At 34.2% G+C, this 18,183-nt stretch overlaps 1 protein-coding gene across 5 annotated transcripts in view; it reads left to right on the top strand.

Annotated features, from left to right (window-relative positions):
* The window catches only part of LOC124354626 (protein phosphatase 1 regulatory subunit 12A-like), a 28,521-nt gene extending 24,929 nt beyond the window's left edge, over positions 1–3,592 (top strand). For 4 of the 5 annotated variants that reach the window (XR_006921701.1, XR_006921699.1, XR_006921700.1 and 1 more), the window contains one exon: positions 1,663–3,024. Coding sequence is in view for 2 of the 5 variants with exons in the window: in XM_046805234.1 (XP_046661190.1) it covers positions 1,663–1,727 (65 nt within the window). In the remaining 3 variants the exon portion in view is untranslated. Of the gene's footprint in view, positions 1–1,662; positions 3,025–3,192 lie in introns of those variants that run through there. The other variant, XM_046805235.1, reaches the window with a different exon arrangement.
* Positions 3,593–18,183: the final 14,591 nt, after the last annotated feature.

Raw genomic sequence — 18,183 nt, 5'->3', positions numbered from 1 at the left:
AATAAGTAATAAATATTGCAGTGGTAAATAATACAGTCTTTAAAGTCTAAAACCAAATAAATAAATATTCTAAATATAAATAATCTAAGTGGCAATAACTAGTATAAACAATATATATGGCTTTCAAACAATACAATTTTAACACACATAAGTCTTTTGCAAAGTAAAATAGTGTGTGTGTGCGTGCGTGCGCATGCATGTGTGCGTGTATGTATATATGTATTATTTGATACAAAATGAAACCCATTATCCTTTATTCATCTGGCTATGCTTAAACCCTCCTTCATTAGACGTTTTCAAAGAGGACCATCTCCTCAGCATTCCACGTACTAGCCGCATATCCTCCTTGCTTAGATCTTGGATCTATTATAAATATATTAAAGTATTGAATATAAACTATAAACACTTAGTAATAATAATATTTTTAACAATCAATTAATAATAATAATTTATTGCCCTAAAGATTTTTACAAATCATTGACAAAGTCATTGTTACCAATTACCATACCAAGACGGTACACAATAAATGTTAAATAACAGGAAATAAAATCCAACACAAATATAACAAAATCTTTGAAAAATTAACCATTTTGAAGAAATAGAAAACAATAATAATAAAATTATTGTACTAAAGCATTGTATTGAAGTAGATACATTTACTAATATATTGAAAAATTCATACAATTGAAAAATAACAAAATATGCTCTCAATAAAACTAAGTATTTAACAGAAAATAATTTTTTAAATAATATAGTTGGAAATTTATTATTTGAATTTCTTAGTTCACAACTTTAAAAATAAACATTGTTTTGAATGAAATAATATTTTGTATTGAAAATTAACATTACTTCTGCAAAATTAACATGAACAAATTTCTTCTGCATTAAAGGGGTTTTCCGTTTTTAAGTACTTTGAACAAATATGTATTAATTTTAACCTAAATAAAATTTTTTATGCATATACATGTTCCATTTTATTTTAAAACAGCTGTTGTAATAAAAAGATCAATAAATAAAAAATTGGACTTAGTTTCGTAAATTTCAGTAAGAAAGCATTAAGAGTCACTAACTAAAATGAATGTTTTATTTTATTTCTAACCCGATTAAAAAAAATTGGTATTGTATTATCAGTTTTGTAATTCAATTTGCAATAAATAATTATTCTTTCGATTTCCAAGTACGATTAACAGTGTTATATTAAAATTTTAAAACTTTTAAATGCCGCCATTTTGAAATAGAAAGTGATAATAGGTATTTCATTTATTTTATTTTCTTTTTAATTAATTTGACATAAATGAAAAGTTTCATGTTATTTGTTCCAACGGATTCTGAGATATGATTCTTTAAATAAAAAACAAACATAGACAGGCAGACATTAAATGAAGGGAGATAGGACATATGTTCATATGAACGTTTTTGTGTCTACTATCGCATCCTGAGGTTGTGCCAACCTCTCGCGAAATATCCTGTATATATATATATATATACATGTGCATGCGCAAAGTATATAATTTTTAGTATGTCTAATGTGCAAAATGGTCTATCATACAGTTTGCTGTTTTGTAAAAATATCAAATTTGAGAAGGGCTTTGAAAAGTAAATTTAAAATTATATTTAACACAACCATATTGAAGGTAAAATTGATGTTCATGAGTTTTTCAGGTAAAGCTTGCAAAACAGCAAAAGTAGGGCTGGTGTCGCAGACTTTTCTGACCAGCAGATTCTAGATGAAGCATTCATTTTCAAAAGGCTCAAAGTTCACTATAAAAAGTAAGATTTTGATGAAGATCTGACCTGAAACACTAGTTTTAAAGCTGATTTTATTTTTATTTCTGAAGAAGAATCTCCGGATGGGGGCTCTTCAAAACCCAAGAATATTTTTGAAGCTTAACCTCTGCATCTGCAACTGGTTGATGTTCCAAAACACAATATATGCTGGATTGATTTTATGTGTACTGTAATACAATATCAGCCCCCATTTCAAGACATACCCAATTCTTGTAGCTGTTATTCTCATAAAAACATTCACTTCATTTACATAAAATAACAACCAACATTTAATGTTATTCACAGACTGTTAGAACACACGCAAGCCGATCAAAAGTTGGTATAACACAGGCACTATTCATTGACCAAGTAAATATAAATATGAACATTGCCTGTATTGGGTTGAATAAGCCTTTGCTGGACTCTCTTTTCGTACAAAGAATCTGTGGGCAAAATAACATTTTGATATTACATGTTTTCTTTTCTGGTTGATCTTCAAAAATGGAATAGTTAATTTCTTAAGTAGTAGTTGTCAATGTGTTGTAGCATGGATGAAAATAGTTCTAGATAAAAGTTGTATTTTGGGATACTTGCAGACTATTTATGCTGTTAAGTAAGTAATACCTGTATTTACTATATATTTTAATAATATAACCAGCAGTAGTATCCAATATTACCTGGGTGTGTGTGTGTTTTTTCAGAAATTAATATTTTAGTAGCCTTATGCAAAATGGACAGAACTACTTGTAAATTAATACTATATGTCATGCCTTATTATGAATTAAATATAATACGTAAAATTAATACATAAACAGTGTTAGTATTGTTTTTCATAAAAATTTTGTATTTTATAAAAAATTAATTATATGTTCTCTCCTGCTACCTACTGTATTTATATATGTATGTTAATGCAATGATTGTTTAACTTGCATAGTTAATTTATTTTCTTTTACAACATTAAGCTATACACTAATTTGTACATATAATATTACAATTCTACTAGTTTTGTGACTATGTAATACTGTTAGCAGTGTCAGAAAGTTGTTTAACTTGCACAGTATTACCACCATGGTCAGTGATTTATTAATTGTTACAATGAAACATAATTTTATGTAAACTACTTGTACAAAATAAAACCTTTATTACATTTCATTTGTATGTTTCGTTTTAGAAACAGTTTATTGTTGTGAAATAAAATAAAAATTGTTACCTGAAATTAAATGAATATAAAGAAAATATAGTCTTTACTTTTTTCAAGTTTTCAATTATGTACTTCCTCTAACCCCTTCACGGTTTTTTATGTTATATTACATTTATAGCGATTGCATATAAGTGTACTACTGATTATTATATTGTTTGTGTTTTATTCTGTTGTATATCGTAATATTGTGCAACAAAATTAGTAGTTCTAATGTTTTTTACCAGGTGTCAGCACTTCCATGGTCCTCTATCATTAGTATTTGCTCCATGGTGAGTTTGCTCCAGCCACTCAGTGCAGACATTTACTGCGTATTGTTACGTGTCATCTGCCCTGAAGTATTTTATGGTTTTATTACTAATGTTTATTGTACCATATGCTTAGAAATAATAAGAAAATATTGTAAGGCAATAAATATACTAGAGGTAAAGAATCGTTTATAAATTACAATTAATTTCATGAAACATATATTACCAGATTATGTAAACTGAGGCTAATAATGTACAATGTATTAATCTAAAATATGAACCTATAAATAACTTCTTAGAACAAAACTTTGCTTTTCAAAAATTAATAAATACTGTTAAAAGAAGAAATAAGGATATTTCACCTGGTCAGTGGCAGAAGTCAGAGATAACGTGTACTGTAGTTTGGATCGAGTGAGTGCGTGACGATCATGGATCAACCATCCACTAATTCAACCAATCGTAGTGAATTGGTGTGTCGGAGTGTTTTGTCGGGCATGTTAAGAGGTTACGTTTCGACCGAAACGAGATTATTTAGTTTCTGTACATTCTGTGGAAGTGGAACACACTAATGGCAAGTTTTCTCTATTAATGTCCATTTATATACGTATTCATAATTAGGGGTATTCATGATTTATTAAGTTTTTTACTCGGTACATAATTGCCTTTCCATTACAATTCAATTTATATTTATGATCAGCCCCTCTAGAATTTGATATTTTACTGATAGGTACTATCTCGAGGGACGTTTTTCTTTCGTTGATATCAGCGCGGGTGCTGCCGAAGCCCGCGCTGATGGCCGGAGGCACTCGTCTCAACTCTATAACATGTAATTAATTTATAGCTCAAAATTTAAGAAAAACATTGTTCATTTGGATCAAAATTCTGCTCATTTCAGTATTATTTTTCATTTAAGTTTGCAAAGATGGCGCCGCATCCGATGACGTCATCACGAGATTGAATCATGATCACAAAAGATCACGTGATGCCCGATGTAGATGTAGAACATGGAAATATTGCTCCGCGCTTGAACAGTTGTTCCATTTTTTATGTTCTAGAACTTCGTTATTTCTCATTTACACCCCGTGAAACCTTATATTGTTTTGTTCTGTAGGACGATTCCAATAAGTAATAACGCGAAACTCGTATTTTGCCGCTCCGGCCGTTAATGTGGCAATTACCCTTTTAAAACAAACTGTAACTACACAGATGTTAAATCCTGCTTTGATTTATCTTCTGATCATTCGCCAATTATATTTAATCTAAGCATAGAAGTATATTTAAAAAAAAGTAAAGTGAAATGTTACATGTATAAAAAATGTATTAACTGGGTTTGATTTCATGATTATTAAATGAAAATTTGAATTTAAACGTTTTGTTCAAAAGTGTTGAGTATTTAGAAAATATACAACAGACTACTTTATTGATTGTTTACAATGTTCTGCCAAAGAAGCTACACCCTTACACCATTCTTCAAAAGTTGACAAGATAAGGTTATATTACCAAAACTACACCAAGAAAAAAATCGCTGAGAAAAAAAGGATTTCTATATGAATTCTACATGGATGTCTATTATGGCAAAAATATAGAAATCCAAATAACAAGGCCAACTTTAACAGAGCAGCTCAACATCCGAAAATATTATTGTTTAATTTTTAAAACCAGCGGTTGGAAGAGTATAACCAGTTCCTTAGCAACCAAGTCTGTAGACTATTCGTTATGGAAATTAACTAATTAAGAAACCCAAGATATCCATTTCCCCTATTTTAAAAACTGGGCAAAAAGTAAAATTGAAAAACCTGAGGCATTTTCAGAATATTTCACCAATGTTTTCAAACCAAATGGCCCCTTTGTAAACAACGAAGAGGAAATTAAATACACAAGTATTTAGATAAGTTGGACAGATTGTAAACAAATAAAATGTTTAAAAAATTACTCACCTGGAAGCTTGCAAATGGGACGGCAAGTAGTGGGGCTTGAAGCATAGTGATACAACATACAATTACCGCAACAAACTTAAACTGAGAAATATGAAAAAGAAAGTAGTTGGCTAAATTCAAATGATAAGAATAGTAATAGGCCTAGGCCTAAACGCCGTTGGAAATGCTGACAAAATCAAACTCATAAGCCATAAACATTGCGACGAAACTGTAACTGTAGTCAAATATACGGTATCTAACGTAGTCAACAGTTCAAAACATTGTTTAGTGTAAATTTAACACATTTCGGGACAAGAGTCCCATCGTCAGGTATGTAAAAACGTGAAAGTCACCGGAAGTTAAGAAAAGAAAATTGTAAAAAAACAAACGGTTATGGTTAAGAACGAAAATAAGTCGTATATTTATGTTGAATTAAGCCAAACTGTGCAAAATTCCCTCAGTAAAAGACTGCATGACTCCAGTATAAAATTAGCCATTAAAATATCCAACCCGTGATATTTTTAACAGTAAAGATTGTGCCGTTTACCGGTATTGTTTGTATGTATTTCTTATTTTTAATCTTAAAATTTTCTTTACAAATCTACTTACACCATACCATACATTTCAAATTAATCTTCACAACTCCGGCCTAACTAATGCCTTCCAATTGGCTAACAACCCAAAAACTAACAACAAAAATAATTATTATTATCTATTGCCATGATTAAACAACTATAGTTTTTTAAAACCCACCAGAAGTGCCTTTAAAGGTTTATCAAGTCAAATCTGCGATTCCCGTTCCGCCATCCAGGTACATACGCACGCTTAATTACCACTCGCATATTTACCAAAGTCCCAGAAATATTTCATTTTTTTCTATATTAAACTTTTTAAACAATTAATTGAGTGTTTTTAGTCATCACCTCATCAACCTGCTCTACATAGAAAGGGTGCACTATCCGCCACTTTCAGTCTCAACAAAGGTTAGTGATACGTAAAAATATTCGTTTTAAAATTATTTTTACATTTCTTTTATACAGTCCATTACTCTTAAAGACTTCACAAAGATAATGTAAAGGAAAATAAAATTTACAGAACTGGTGTATAAAAGTTAAATTGTGGGGAATGTCAAACAACACAAATCGGGCAAACTGGTTGGCATTTCGAAAGAAATGGCCCCAACTAACAAGCAAATAAAGCATAAATAAACCACAATTTTCGTTTACCCTTCATATTTTTGAAAATATTCACAATATTAATTCGTTTTACAAGTATTTTAATAAGAGACGAAAAGTTGACATTCTGTAAAAAATATGAAATCTACAAGAATTTAAAAAACGGAGATCTAAATTGAGGAGCCTAGAAGCCAAGGGGTACAAGTAACTGGATGTTGATATGGAGAAAAAGAAGTTTGAAGTTTACTCTCTCTTAAAATTATAAGTAATTGTTTCATACACATGAAACACTTTTTGAAAATGACATAAAAGTGTTACATAAGCTGTAGAATAAGTTTTACATCTTGTTTTTTTGCTCTTATTTTACAATCCTTGATTAAGTGATAAGAGTGATCACTTATACCTCTTGGCTTCCAAAAAAAGTACCAGATATTGGCTGAGCCCTTTGGTTATGGTTTGTCTATGAACATTTGGATTGAGTAAAAGAACAACTGTGTTGAAAATGATGTATTTTAATAGAAAAATCATTAGCAAAAGAATTGTGCAAATCAGTTTGATACTACCGTTCCTGAAGCACAGACTAATCTTCTGTTTCACTATCAAAAATATTTTCTAGCTCTTCATCACCTAGGGGAACAGTAGAATCCTGGTTACCTTCTACAGGAACATTGTTAGGCCCATTAATGTATTGTAAGGTATTGAAGAAATCATGGTAGATAGGGGGAACGTATGGTAGAAGTGATTGTAAGTTGTCAAATTTGAGTTTCTTGATTTTTGTCATGTCTCCTGTCGCTGCCAATAACGGGAGTTCGTTGAGAGGTCGACCAGCTCTTGAAGACTTCATGTTCAGCATGTGAAAATTAGGTATGTTGATGCTTTCTTTGTAAATCAATCTGTATGGACGTGCTTCTCAAAATGCATAGACTGCATTTTACTTATACCTGGTACATTTATCCTGAAGTAAGGTTCTAGTGAATCTAAAGACACAATGTCATCATTCTCCATTTGCGTCACCATGAACTTCCTACTAGATTTCACTCTAATATCGGCCCACATACTTGGTACGTAGATCTGCTGATGGTTTCTGTTCTTTGCTTTTTCGATAATCCCGAAATCCTGGTCACATTCCATGAATGAATGTCCCACTACCAGAAATCTGTGGTCAACCGTATCAATTTGTGTCTTTTGGATTACATAATTCCAAAACTTTACAATATAATGACTTTTGTTTTGGCCACCACAGTTGTCACTGTACAGAATTAGGCGCTTTACGGTTGGTGGCAGCGTCTTGATATATTTCCAAAGGCAAGAAGCAATTTCTTTACAACCACGATTTCCTTGGCCTTCGTGCCACAAAAACATCTGTGCCTGGCCAGTGGAAACATTGTGCGCACAAAAATTATAAGTCTAAAGTTGACGACTACAGTACGCTTTTTTGCAGGTTAAACTAGGAGTTGCAAGCGTCTTTTGCAAATCAAAGCATACAACTACTGTAGTTGGGTCATCTTTAAAATTCGATGCATCCTCATCCTTTGCAGTTTTTGCAGCTTCTGCTTTGCGCAAGTGTAGGCCTACTTCTTTTTCAATTTTTGCTGTAGAAACTCTTTCTGGATCAACACCGTTGTTGATGATATTCTGAAGTGTGTCACACTTGTCACACGCATCGGTGTGAGGTATCTTGAATGAGAGGTTAAAATTAGTACGGAAAATATATCTGTAGTAACTCTCCTTCACAGGGTTTACGTTTCTTTCCGTATATATTTCTACATACAAAGTGTTGTAGAACTTTTATTGACAGTTCCGTGCTCAAATACTTCACATTTGGACTTCTAATCCTAGAGTAGTGGCTACTGCACTTAGGAAGCGACTTTAAGTGCTCTTTTATCAAGTGAATGGCTTCATCTGTTGTTTTATTCGATGGAACTTTACGACCTCGTTTGTCCCTGTGAGCAATCGAGTGTGTGCTAGTAAATTTTTTGTTTATAACATTAGTAATTCTTTTATTGCTAACATTAAGTGTTTTTAGAAAAAAACCTTACATACTCTATACCTTTCTAATGTATAGGTACAGCTTATTTTCTTCACATAGGTCGCATCAGTTTTCTTTCTTGCAGGATCTTGGAGGCTGATGCAATAACACAAAAAAGAAGTTTGAAGGTCCCAGCTTCCAAGTCCCCAATAACTCTCAAAAATACATTGACGTTTGTCATCAGGAATATTCGTATTACAACCATATCTACAGTTATGGTTGAAGTCTTCCATACGCTTTGCTCGATGCACTGTTCCTTTTCGGTCAGTATAAAGCTGCCCTTCATTTCTTGCCTTCTTTGCACGCACTCGTGCCCAATTGTCTGACCTTTTCAGCCTCTTCTTACCTGGGTGTCTGTTGCGTTCTTTCCAAGTTCGTGGTTCAGGTTCTACTTCTGGGTTCACCCCTGGTGCTAAATCAGGACCAACTTCTGTGTCTGAGGATTCGCTGTTAATACTAGATTGAGGCTGGTATGTAGAATCTGTATCTGAGTTGTCTGAAAACAAAAACAAAACAATGTTACAGTGTCAAAACTATTTTTATCTGATAATGATCTGATGTGTAGCCTTTATAAACACAAACTATGGCCTTTACAGAATTTTCACTTACCGCTAAAGTGGTTATGTTGAGACTTCTGTTCTTCTTCATCTGAATTACTTGTGATGTCCATTTCGATTAGACTAGCAAAACTTAGGGTACTGTATTCTCAAAGTTATCTACTATTCTATAATAATATCGGTAAACTTTGAATTAAAAGATATAACAATAACTATGTCGACAAGTTTGTACAACATTCAACAACAAACTACTTTGGTGACAGTCAGTTGGAAGCCAAGGGGTACAAGTAGCGCTCTCTGACAGACTCTGACCCTACTAAAATTTGAAGATGCAAAGCGAAAAACAAAGATACATTCAACCGCTCTACCACACCGGATTACCACATGCATGCAACGAGCACCATCCCCGTCAATCTCACAGCCCTCCAAGTGGCAAGACTCTGACCCTACTAAAATTTGAAGATGCAAAACTAAAAACAAAGATACATTCAACTGCTCCAAGCGAGCATCGGGAAAAGCTTTCCAAAGGCGGCCAGTCTGAATAGTAAATGAGCTATTAAAACGGTTGATCGATTAATTGGAATTTATAGTAATGTTGCTCTCCCTACCTGTACGTCGTTTGCTAATATTAGAGGTAAAGTTGAAATTATAGCACAGGTAAACAGGATATTTTGTTTTGACGGTTAAAAGAATTGTAAAATTGTTTTCATGAGTTACAACTCTGCTGAAAATATTGTGTAGTGTGCTTATGACGTCTGAGATTTAAATTGTTCAACAGTCATGTCACTCATCATGACGTCTCAGTAATCAAAGTATGATAGTATAATGTCTTAATCTGCATCACCATAGCGATGAAGGCAGACAGAGACAAACCGCTTCACGCCGTGAATGTCAGCGAAGACTGTTCTACAGGTTATCGTAACTTAGTCTGTCCATTTGAGATTTGTATTAATTGTAAGTTCGATTTTTTTCAATTTGTTTTGCCAATTTAAATCACAATTGTTAAGTTTGTTTCGGTGTGGTCTAAAGATTAATTCGGTTCATCATTCTCGAGTTATCTACTATCATGGCTTGCGTTTTGCTTTCATTTAGTGCATGTTGTTTGGCCAACAGTTGATAGATTTAATATCTAAGTGAGTAGTGACACGAAAGTGGCTAGTTTGTTTTATACTCTCTCTCTCTCTCTCTCTCTCTCTCTCTCTCTCTCTCTCTCTCTCTCTCTCTCTCTCTCTCTCTCTCTCTCTCTCTCTCTCTCTCTCTCTCTCTCTCTCTCTCTCTCTCTCTCTCTCTCTCTCTCTCTCTCTCTCTCTCTCTCTCTCTCTCTCTCTCTCTCTCTCTCTCTCTCTCTCTCTCTCTCTCTCTCTCTCTCTCTCTCTCTCTCTCTCTCCTCTCTCTCTCTCTCTCTCTCTCTCTCTCTCTCTCTCTCTCTCTCTCTCTCTCTCTCTCTCTCTCTCTCTCTCTCTCTCTCTCTCTCTCTCTCTCTCTCTCTCTCTCTCTCTCTCTCTCTCTCTCTCTCTCTCTCTCTCTCTCTCTCTCTCTCTCCTCTCTCTCTCTCTCTCTCTCTCTCTCTCTCTCTCTCTCTCTCTCTCTCTCTCTCTCTCTCTCTCTCTCTCTCTCTCTCTCTCTCTCTCTCTCTCTTCTCTCTCTCTCTCTCTCTCTCTCTCTCTCTCTCTCTCTCTCTCTCTCTCTCTCTCTCTCTCTCTCTCTCTCTCTCTCTCTCTCTCTCTCTCTCTCTCTCTCTCTCTCTCTCTCTCTCTCTCTCTCTCTCTCTCTCTCTCTCTCTCTCTCTCTCTCTCTCTCTCTCTCTCTCTCTCTCTCTCTCTCTCTCTCTCTCTCTCTCTCTCTCTCTCTCTATTTTCGAACAAAAATAATATTTATGTTGGACCTTTGAAGTAATCACAATCAAATATATAAATTCAAACCTTATAACTATAGCACTGCTTGCATAATAAATCAGTTTTTGTCAAAACCCTAAATATTTTAATTTCATTGTCACGCTGCAACCACGGAGTGAGGTTAGCTCTTGCTATTTTTACTGGCTTCTACCTATACCCGGTACTTCAATAACCGAGTTCAAAATATACTAGTCCTGATTTAGACTCATACGTTACAGAGTGCTACTAAAATGGTACAGGTTCCAGTTACGGTTACAGCTAAAATAGTCTGAGTACTTTGTACTAGGATCGACGGTAAACGTGTACAGTATCTGTATTGTAAAACTATCTGTAACACTAAACTTTACCGGGTACTTTAAGTTTACGGTAACTTGTACTCTCTGTGCAGCGAGTAACCGGAACAAAAAGTATCTTTTGCAGTAGTCCCGACGTGATCAGTTGTCACAGTAGTTAATGAGTTGCCGAGCTTTGAGCAGTTCTGTATTGTTTTAGTTTGTTGTCATTCGTTGTCACTACGAGACAACACCACCCTGGGCAGTATAGCGATTGCGCGTTATAACTAACACTTACCGGTATCATGTGGAAAGGTAGTGGCATGGCTTTAGGATTTCTTGTAATACCTGCAATCTAACATGTACAAAATCAACTCGAAAACACTTCCCTATGGAATTCTAGACTGTAAAAACGAATCGAGAACGTCAAATATCTCACCATAATTTATTGGTGTATTGAAAATATTAGGTTTAAAAGCTATGAGAAAGTGATTAGAAAAAGAATTAGCTTTTTCAACATTACTTTAAGCTCACGACTTATCTTTATTCCTCAAAAGGAATAATGCGTTGTTATGGGTATTCTAAATCTGTCATTATGTTTTGAAAATTCTTATAGATTCAACTACATAACTAGCTTCATATTTCTTCAGACGAATATGACTCCAGATTCCGGGAGTCAAATTTGAGATAGCCTCAGACTTCAGACGCTGCACTGGGAGGGAGGCGAGCTGAAGCTAAACTCAATATTCACAAAATTCAGTTAGTTATAACTTATATGTGTACAGGTGTATTTTGTAAGTACATTTGAGTGGATAAATTATAGTGCAGTGATCAACATTCGTATTATTTGAATTTCTAACGGTCACAGTGTCCTGCTAGTTTAAAATAATTCCTCTTGGTGTTCAGAATACCCACGACACTAATCATCAGGGATAACAATGTTCCATTATATAAAACTTGGGTAGACCGAACTGTAACAGACATATCCCTTTAATGGCTATCTTCTCTTTCCTAAGATAGTAATGCAGCCCGTCTATTGCAAAACAAGAAGAAAAGATACTGCTCGACATTATACGCCAGCGAATTCAGATCATAGCAACTGGTTTAACGCAGCGAAGGGATACTGCAACACGGGTGAGGACTTGATTGGTTGGTAGAGACATAGGAAACGCTCGAGTTTTCAGTAATGACCATAAAAAAGGCTTTAAACTGCAACTCTTGAGAGGAATATGAAAGATTGATTTGTTCATTCTCAGTCACTTCTTCAAGGTAGACAGAAGAACACAAGCGTAATATCAAGCCCTGGCTTGGAAGAAATGTAAGATTCTAAGTCAATACAGACTCAACCCCAGAGGTTCCGGTGGAAAAAGTGGCGGTGAGGTTGAACAATCCATCGCAGCCCACCGCTCTAGTTCAGAAAAAATAAATAGCAGGACCAGGGAGCCTAGCAAGAAGTCCGTACAGAATTTCTGTAAAGAAGAAAAAGGTAGACACCTAAGAGATGTGAGGGTAGGCTACTTCGACGGCAAGTAAGAGGGATGTGGCAGCAGTGACCTAAGGGAAACGCTGTAGTCATCAAGTCTAGCGAGGGTAACTTTTTGTGAATGTTTTATTGAAGCTAATTATTCGGAAATACTACCTCAGATCTCTGGGACAAAAGTCACAAAAAACCGAACTCGAAACAGCAGAGTTCTTTTGGAATTTTCCAAACGTGGCCATTCAACGTCAGTGGTGACATTAAGAAAATCCGGCACCTTATTCCAAGTCTCATTAAGATCCTTGATTTTGATGTTTGTGCTAATAGAGCTGAGATCCGAGAAGAAATCGGTTATGCGCTTAGAACGTCCTTGGGAGTTACCACATTTAAGCCCAATCGAAGAGGAGAAAGGTTACTAAATCTTAACTAATAGATAATACTATTGCTAAATCTTAATGTAAGATAATACATGGCACCTCTATTAATGTTGCTCCATATAGGAGGTTGTTTGACACTAGTTATAATCGATTTATTATTTTGAAAATTTTCTACATTATTAAATCAAGACTAGGTATTATCTTTTTAAAGTACAGCTTTGGTTGTTCCTAATTTACTCAAGTTAAAAAATGAACCAAACTTTTTAGTTTGTTTTGTCTTTCTCGCTAATGGTACTCTCTTTTGGTACCCTAGGATTACTTGAGCGATTTCTTGGGATAGTAAAGTTTTCTTTAGGAAGTGCTATATGTAAACTTCTAGGATTCTGTACTCTAGGGCTTGTTATCCTGGGTGTAATACCTACACTATAGACATTGGAGTAGCTAGAGTTTAGAGAACTATCTAGCTCTTCTTGACTTCTTGAGTAATGGGGAATAATTGACTGGAGGTGTGGTAATCCTCCCTGATTATACTTATTCTTCCCTTGACGTTTTTTTGCCTAATGCATTCTTGGGCATTGTTTAGAGTTGCTGCTATGAGGACCTCTATAATGGACGTACCTCTTTGGGAGTACACAATCATCTACATGATGAGCAATCTCAATTTCAATTCACTGCAATCTCTGTATATTCTAAGTGTTATTGCAGGGCGAATTAGCAACATGACCGTAAATAAAACACAGACAGCATTGCTTTGCAGTAATCATGTGTGATCCTACCCTCATTCTGACATAAGTTAGCAATATTGTTTCGGGTAAACTGTCAGAATCAAATGTTATTTTAACATAGTGAGTGTCAGTTAAAACACCATTTATTCGTCTTTTTGTTCTTTTACACTAATGATTGGAAAGTCCCTACCAGGGTTTGTTTCTGGTATGGTTTCCTCTTCTGATACTTCCCGTTCTATGTAAACAACGCCTACAGTAATACAAAAATGTACTATAAATAAAAAATCTCTAATGAATGGTACAAAAACATTGAAATTTGTGTGAAAAGTCGATCTGATTATTTGCTGCTATAAAATCATTGCATATCGTCGGCCTAATGAGCAAAGGTCGTAACTCCAAAACGTCAAATTTTACAGGACAGACATAAAACTGTTTCCAAGGTAACGATATTATAAGTATTTAGTTATTGGGATTTATTATGCATTGTTATAAGTCCTTTTACCATAACATGCCTCTGTTTTATAAATAAATATAAATTGAGTTTTTTGGAGTTTTCCATGCAAATTATCATTTTCAAAGTGGAGTAACGCCAATTGCGATCGTTGAAGAACATTCTATTCATACAAGGATCCCTATGCTTTAGTTTAATATTTGTGTAAAATAACCTTTTAGAAGAGCAAAACATAGGTTTATTGTAACAAGTAATATTAGCTTTTCTTATAAAATATAATATAGTATAAACAGGGGAAAAACAAATAACATGACTGGTACAAAAAAATGTATTTATTATGTAGTAATTAATTATAATAAATTAAACTCACCTATTAACTTTAAACAAATTAAAAAATTAACTAATGAAATACAGTGTTCATCACATTACAGTATTTTAAATGTTCATGGGTGATGAGGAAGATTATCATAGAATGAATGATAATCAGCAGGCATTGTCTGTTTAAGGGCTTGAAGATCTTGGTATTTTGACAGTTTTATTGGTAGTCTTTCTTTATAAATTATAGGAATGTCAAGTGAAGGTTGCACAGTTGATGGAATCCTAAGGGGAAGTTTCTCCCAATCTTCTGTAAAGCGAAGCTTGAAAAATATTTCCTTTGCAGTGTACTTCAATGAGCGTATATCTACAACACAAGGATCACCAGATTTTCCCCAGGACGTATTGATTTGAAAAAAATCGAGGCTTTCATAATAATTACGAAAGAAATGGTGGTCTAGATATTTAATATTGTAAGGCATTGGATTGGTTCGCGCTTTTTTCATGGCCACTACATAGTCTGCCGGGACATTGAAAACTCTTCCTCGGACTTGACGTTCTATCGTACTGTGCACTGAGTCTGCCTCCATTTGCGTATGGCCCTTTTCCAAATATTTTTGGATAATTATGATGTTCTTCAATTTTGCCAAATTGAAAAGGGCATTTGATAGCACTGCGTTTTGATTTTGATAACAACGCCCATCACTGTATAAAATTACTTTGCTTTGTGGAGGAAAAGGACACAGATTAGTTATTAGATCACAAATTATTGAAGTAAACTGATTTGATGAGAGTCCTCCTTCAGCCTCGTGCCATACATAGCATGTCACGTCTTTGGGTTTTAGATTAAAAAAGGTCAGATTGTGAACAGCTAGTTTAGTTTTGTAATAGAGGCTAGATACCTGAGACTTGGGACACAAAAGCACGCTTTGCAGGTCCACTGTGAATACAAGTTCTTCATTTTCTTTATCCGCTTCCTTTTCTGCCCTAGCTTCTTCCTTTTTTTGTTGGTATAGGTTGTATACGTCTTCGGTAATATTTACTGTGCGGTACCCCACACAAATGTCGCACTCATCCTTTTCAGGCCGAAAAAGACTTAAATTCTTTTTGTTGAATGCATTGGCAATTACTGTGTTCGACAAGGGCTTAACATTTTTCTCCGCAGACCACTTGCGGTACTCTTTATAAAGTGATTGTTTTCTGGTCCAATTCGGTTCTAAGTACAGTTTCTTGGTTGAAGCCCTACAATAATGGCTCTCCATTTTTGGGAGGCTATGAAAAAATTATTTAAAGCTACATTTGATTCGTGTGTACTTTTCCTTCTTGCTTCTGACACCTTCTGATACTTTATACCACTATCAACCCTGTTGTGTGCATTTTCATTGGAGTCATCATTTGACTCTTCGGAATCATCACTATAAGAGTTTTTCCAGAGTCTAATTGTTTTTTCTCCTATATCCAAAGTATTTTGAAACATTTTCTTACAGACCCTGATTTTTTCTTTGTGATTATTTTCTAAAACATAAATGTATGAAAACTCTCTTCTGCTTACCTCGTCAGACTTTCTATCCCTGGCCCGAGCAGTAGGTTGTTTCGAGGCAAGTAAATCAACATAGACTTTCTTTCTCCCCTATTCAACTTCCAATACCTCTCAAAAATTGCCTTTCTTTCCTCTTCGTTTAGGGAAGTACACTTAACTTTAGAGAAATCTTTCCTCTTACAGCCACAGCTGTTCCTTCATCTTCCTACCTTTCTTTTCTATGTTGTAATTCCATTAGCCGTTGATACGCTTCTTGCCATAATAAGCTTTCCCTGTTTCCCTTAATTTCTTATTTTTATTAACCGCCCAATGTCTTTCATCTACTTCGTTGAGTTTACTTCTCTTACGCTTCTTGTTCTGAGTTCCTCTTCCTTCTGAGGAATTATTTTCTGCAGCTAAACCCTAAAAAGATTCTGCCTGGAGTTCACTTGAAGGTTCGGAAGCATCCGAATCGAAAACATAAGCTGCATCCATGGAAGGGTTGTAATCCGGGTCATTATCATCTTCTTCATATGATTTAGTCTGTTCACTGTCCAATCTATCCAGGTCATTGTCATTTTCTTTATTCTGTTCATTTTCAAATAATATGTTTAGTTCATTTTCATTTATTAAGTTCACGTCCGAACTGAATTCTTCTTCGTTGACTGTTTCAACTAAAACATGATCTTGGCTTATAAGAAACTGCATAAACTCACAATTTACATCATTCTCAATGTTCACGCTCTCGCTATTGATTTCTTCAATGTTCGAAAAGTCTAATAGCCTACTACCATTTCATCTTGACGTTCCACTAACACATCACTATTAACGTTTTGTACAAACTCATTACTATTTACACTGTCTAGGCCTATGGTTTCACTATGTTCATTACTAACCACCTCTGTATCAGCTTGTTGTTTCACTAGAGCCATAATTCTGTCAGCCCTGTTCGTCATTTCTGTAACAGGGAGTAATAAAAATAGGCCTAACCTCAAATTAATATGATGCCATTCAAAATGATATTAGCTGTTATTTATAATAGGTAGACATACATAGGCAATGCCGTACCTGAAAATTATTGAAAATAATTTAAAAACTATAAATAGGCCATCTAAAATTAATGTAGTTAAGACTTTTGCTATGTTATAATCCAGGTTACCTCGGCTCTATTTGGTTAAACAAGCAAAAGGCTTAACTCCAACCATTAAAATAATTAGCTATTTACTTTAATATTAGCGTATTAATTTGAAGTTAAGTAATTGCAAATGAAAGCACTCTTACTATACTTATTGAAAGAAAACGTTAAAACATGAAATCACTGTCACTCAACAAGAATAAAGACACAATTTCAACAGCTCTCAAGGCAATGCTTTTCACAATATTGATTTCTTTTACTAACTTGACACTAAATGGGACAAAAAAAAAACATGAATGTTTGTAACTAACATCACTATGTTCTTGTAACAATTTATTTTCAGACATCGGAACTTGCCAGTTATCACACCCATTACTGATATTTATCAGTGTCATATATTTTGAGAATACAAATGTAGGACAGCCATAGAACAAGAGAACTTCGAAGCCTCATCGATAAAACTCAGGCTGCCAAATTGTGAACTATGAACTATCAATTTTGATCAGAGTTAAAACTATTCATCGATACTTTTTTGCAGTGCATTTTGACAAAATCTATCTTTTATTACATATATTTGTCAATGCAATTAGTTACAACAACTAATGAGTGAAAGACCTTATGAGAACTGGGTTGTCTTTTTGTTCCTTGATGATTATCCAGATGGAACAATTCTGTCATTGACATGGTGTGTTTATGAAACCCATACCCATTATCTCGCATTTTATTGTATCGGACAAAACAATCACTTGTGACCCATATTAGATATATAGGAATATTTTATAATGCAATTATTATTAATAACTCCAAGACGAATTTATTTAATGGACAAAAATTATGCATCCGTATTAAACATAGGCAAAACAATAACATTGTCAAATTAATTAGCTTTGGACGATTTGCAGCAGCAATTAAATATATTTTACTACTTACTTACTATAATTACACCCGTTTTTAACGGCTGTAATTTCAATACATCTCAAGTATTTTGTAAAATGTTGACTCGTTTCTTCAACCTAATATGGAGTTAATAAAGTATTCTACGTTGAGGAATACTCTGCACATACAATTAAAAATGTCGTACCACAAATATAAGCAATCTGAAACTAAAACACATTAAAAATAAAAGG

The sequence above is a fragment of the Homalodisca vitripennis genome, chromosome 2 (genome assembly GCF_021130785.1).
Source record: "Homalodisca vitripennis isolate AUS2020 chromosome 2, UT_GWSS_2.1, whole genome shotgun sequence".
Lineage (NCBI taxonomy): Eukaryota > Metazoa > Arthropoda > Insecta > Hemiptera > Cicadellidae > Homalodisca > Homalodisca vitripennis.
The sequence above is the reverse complement of the archived record's forward strand: the minus strand, read 5'-3'. Positions and strand labels throughout refer to the sequence as shown.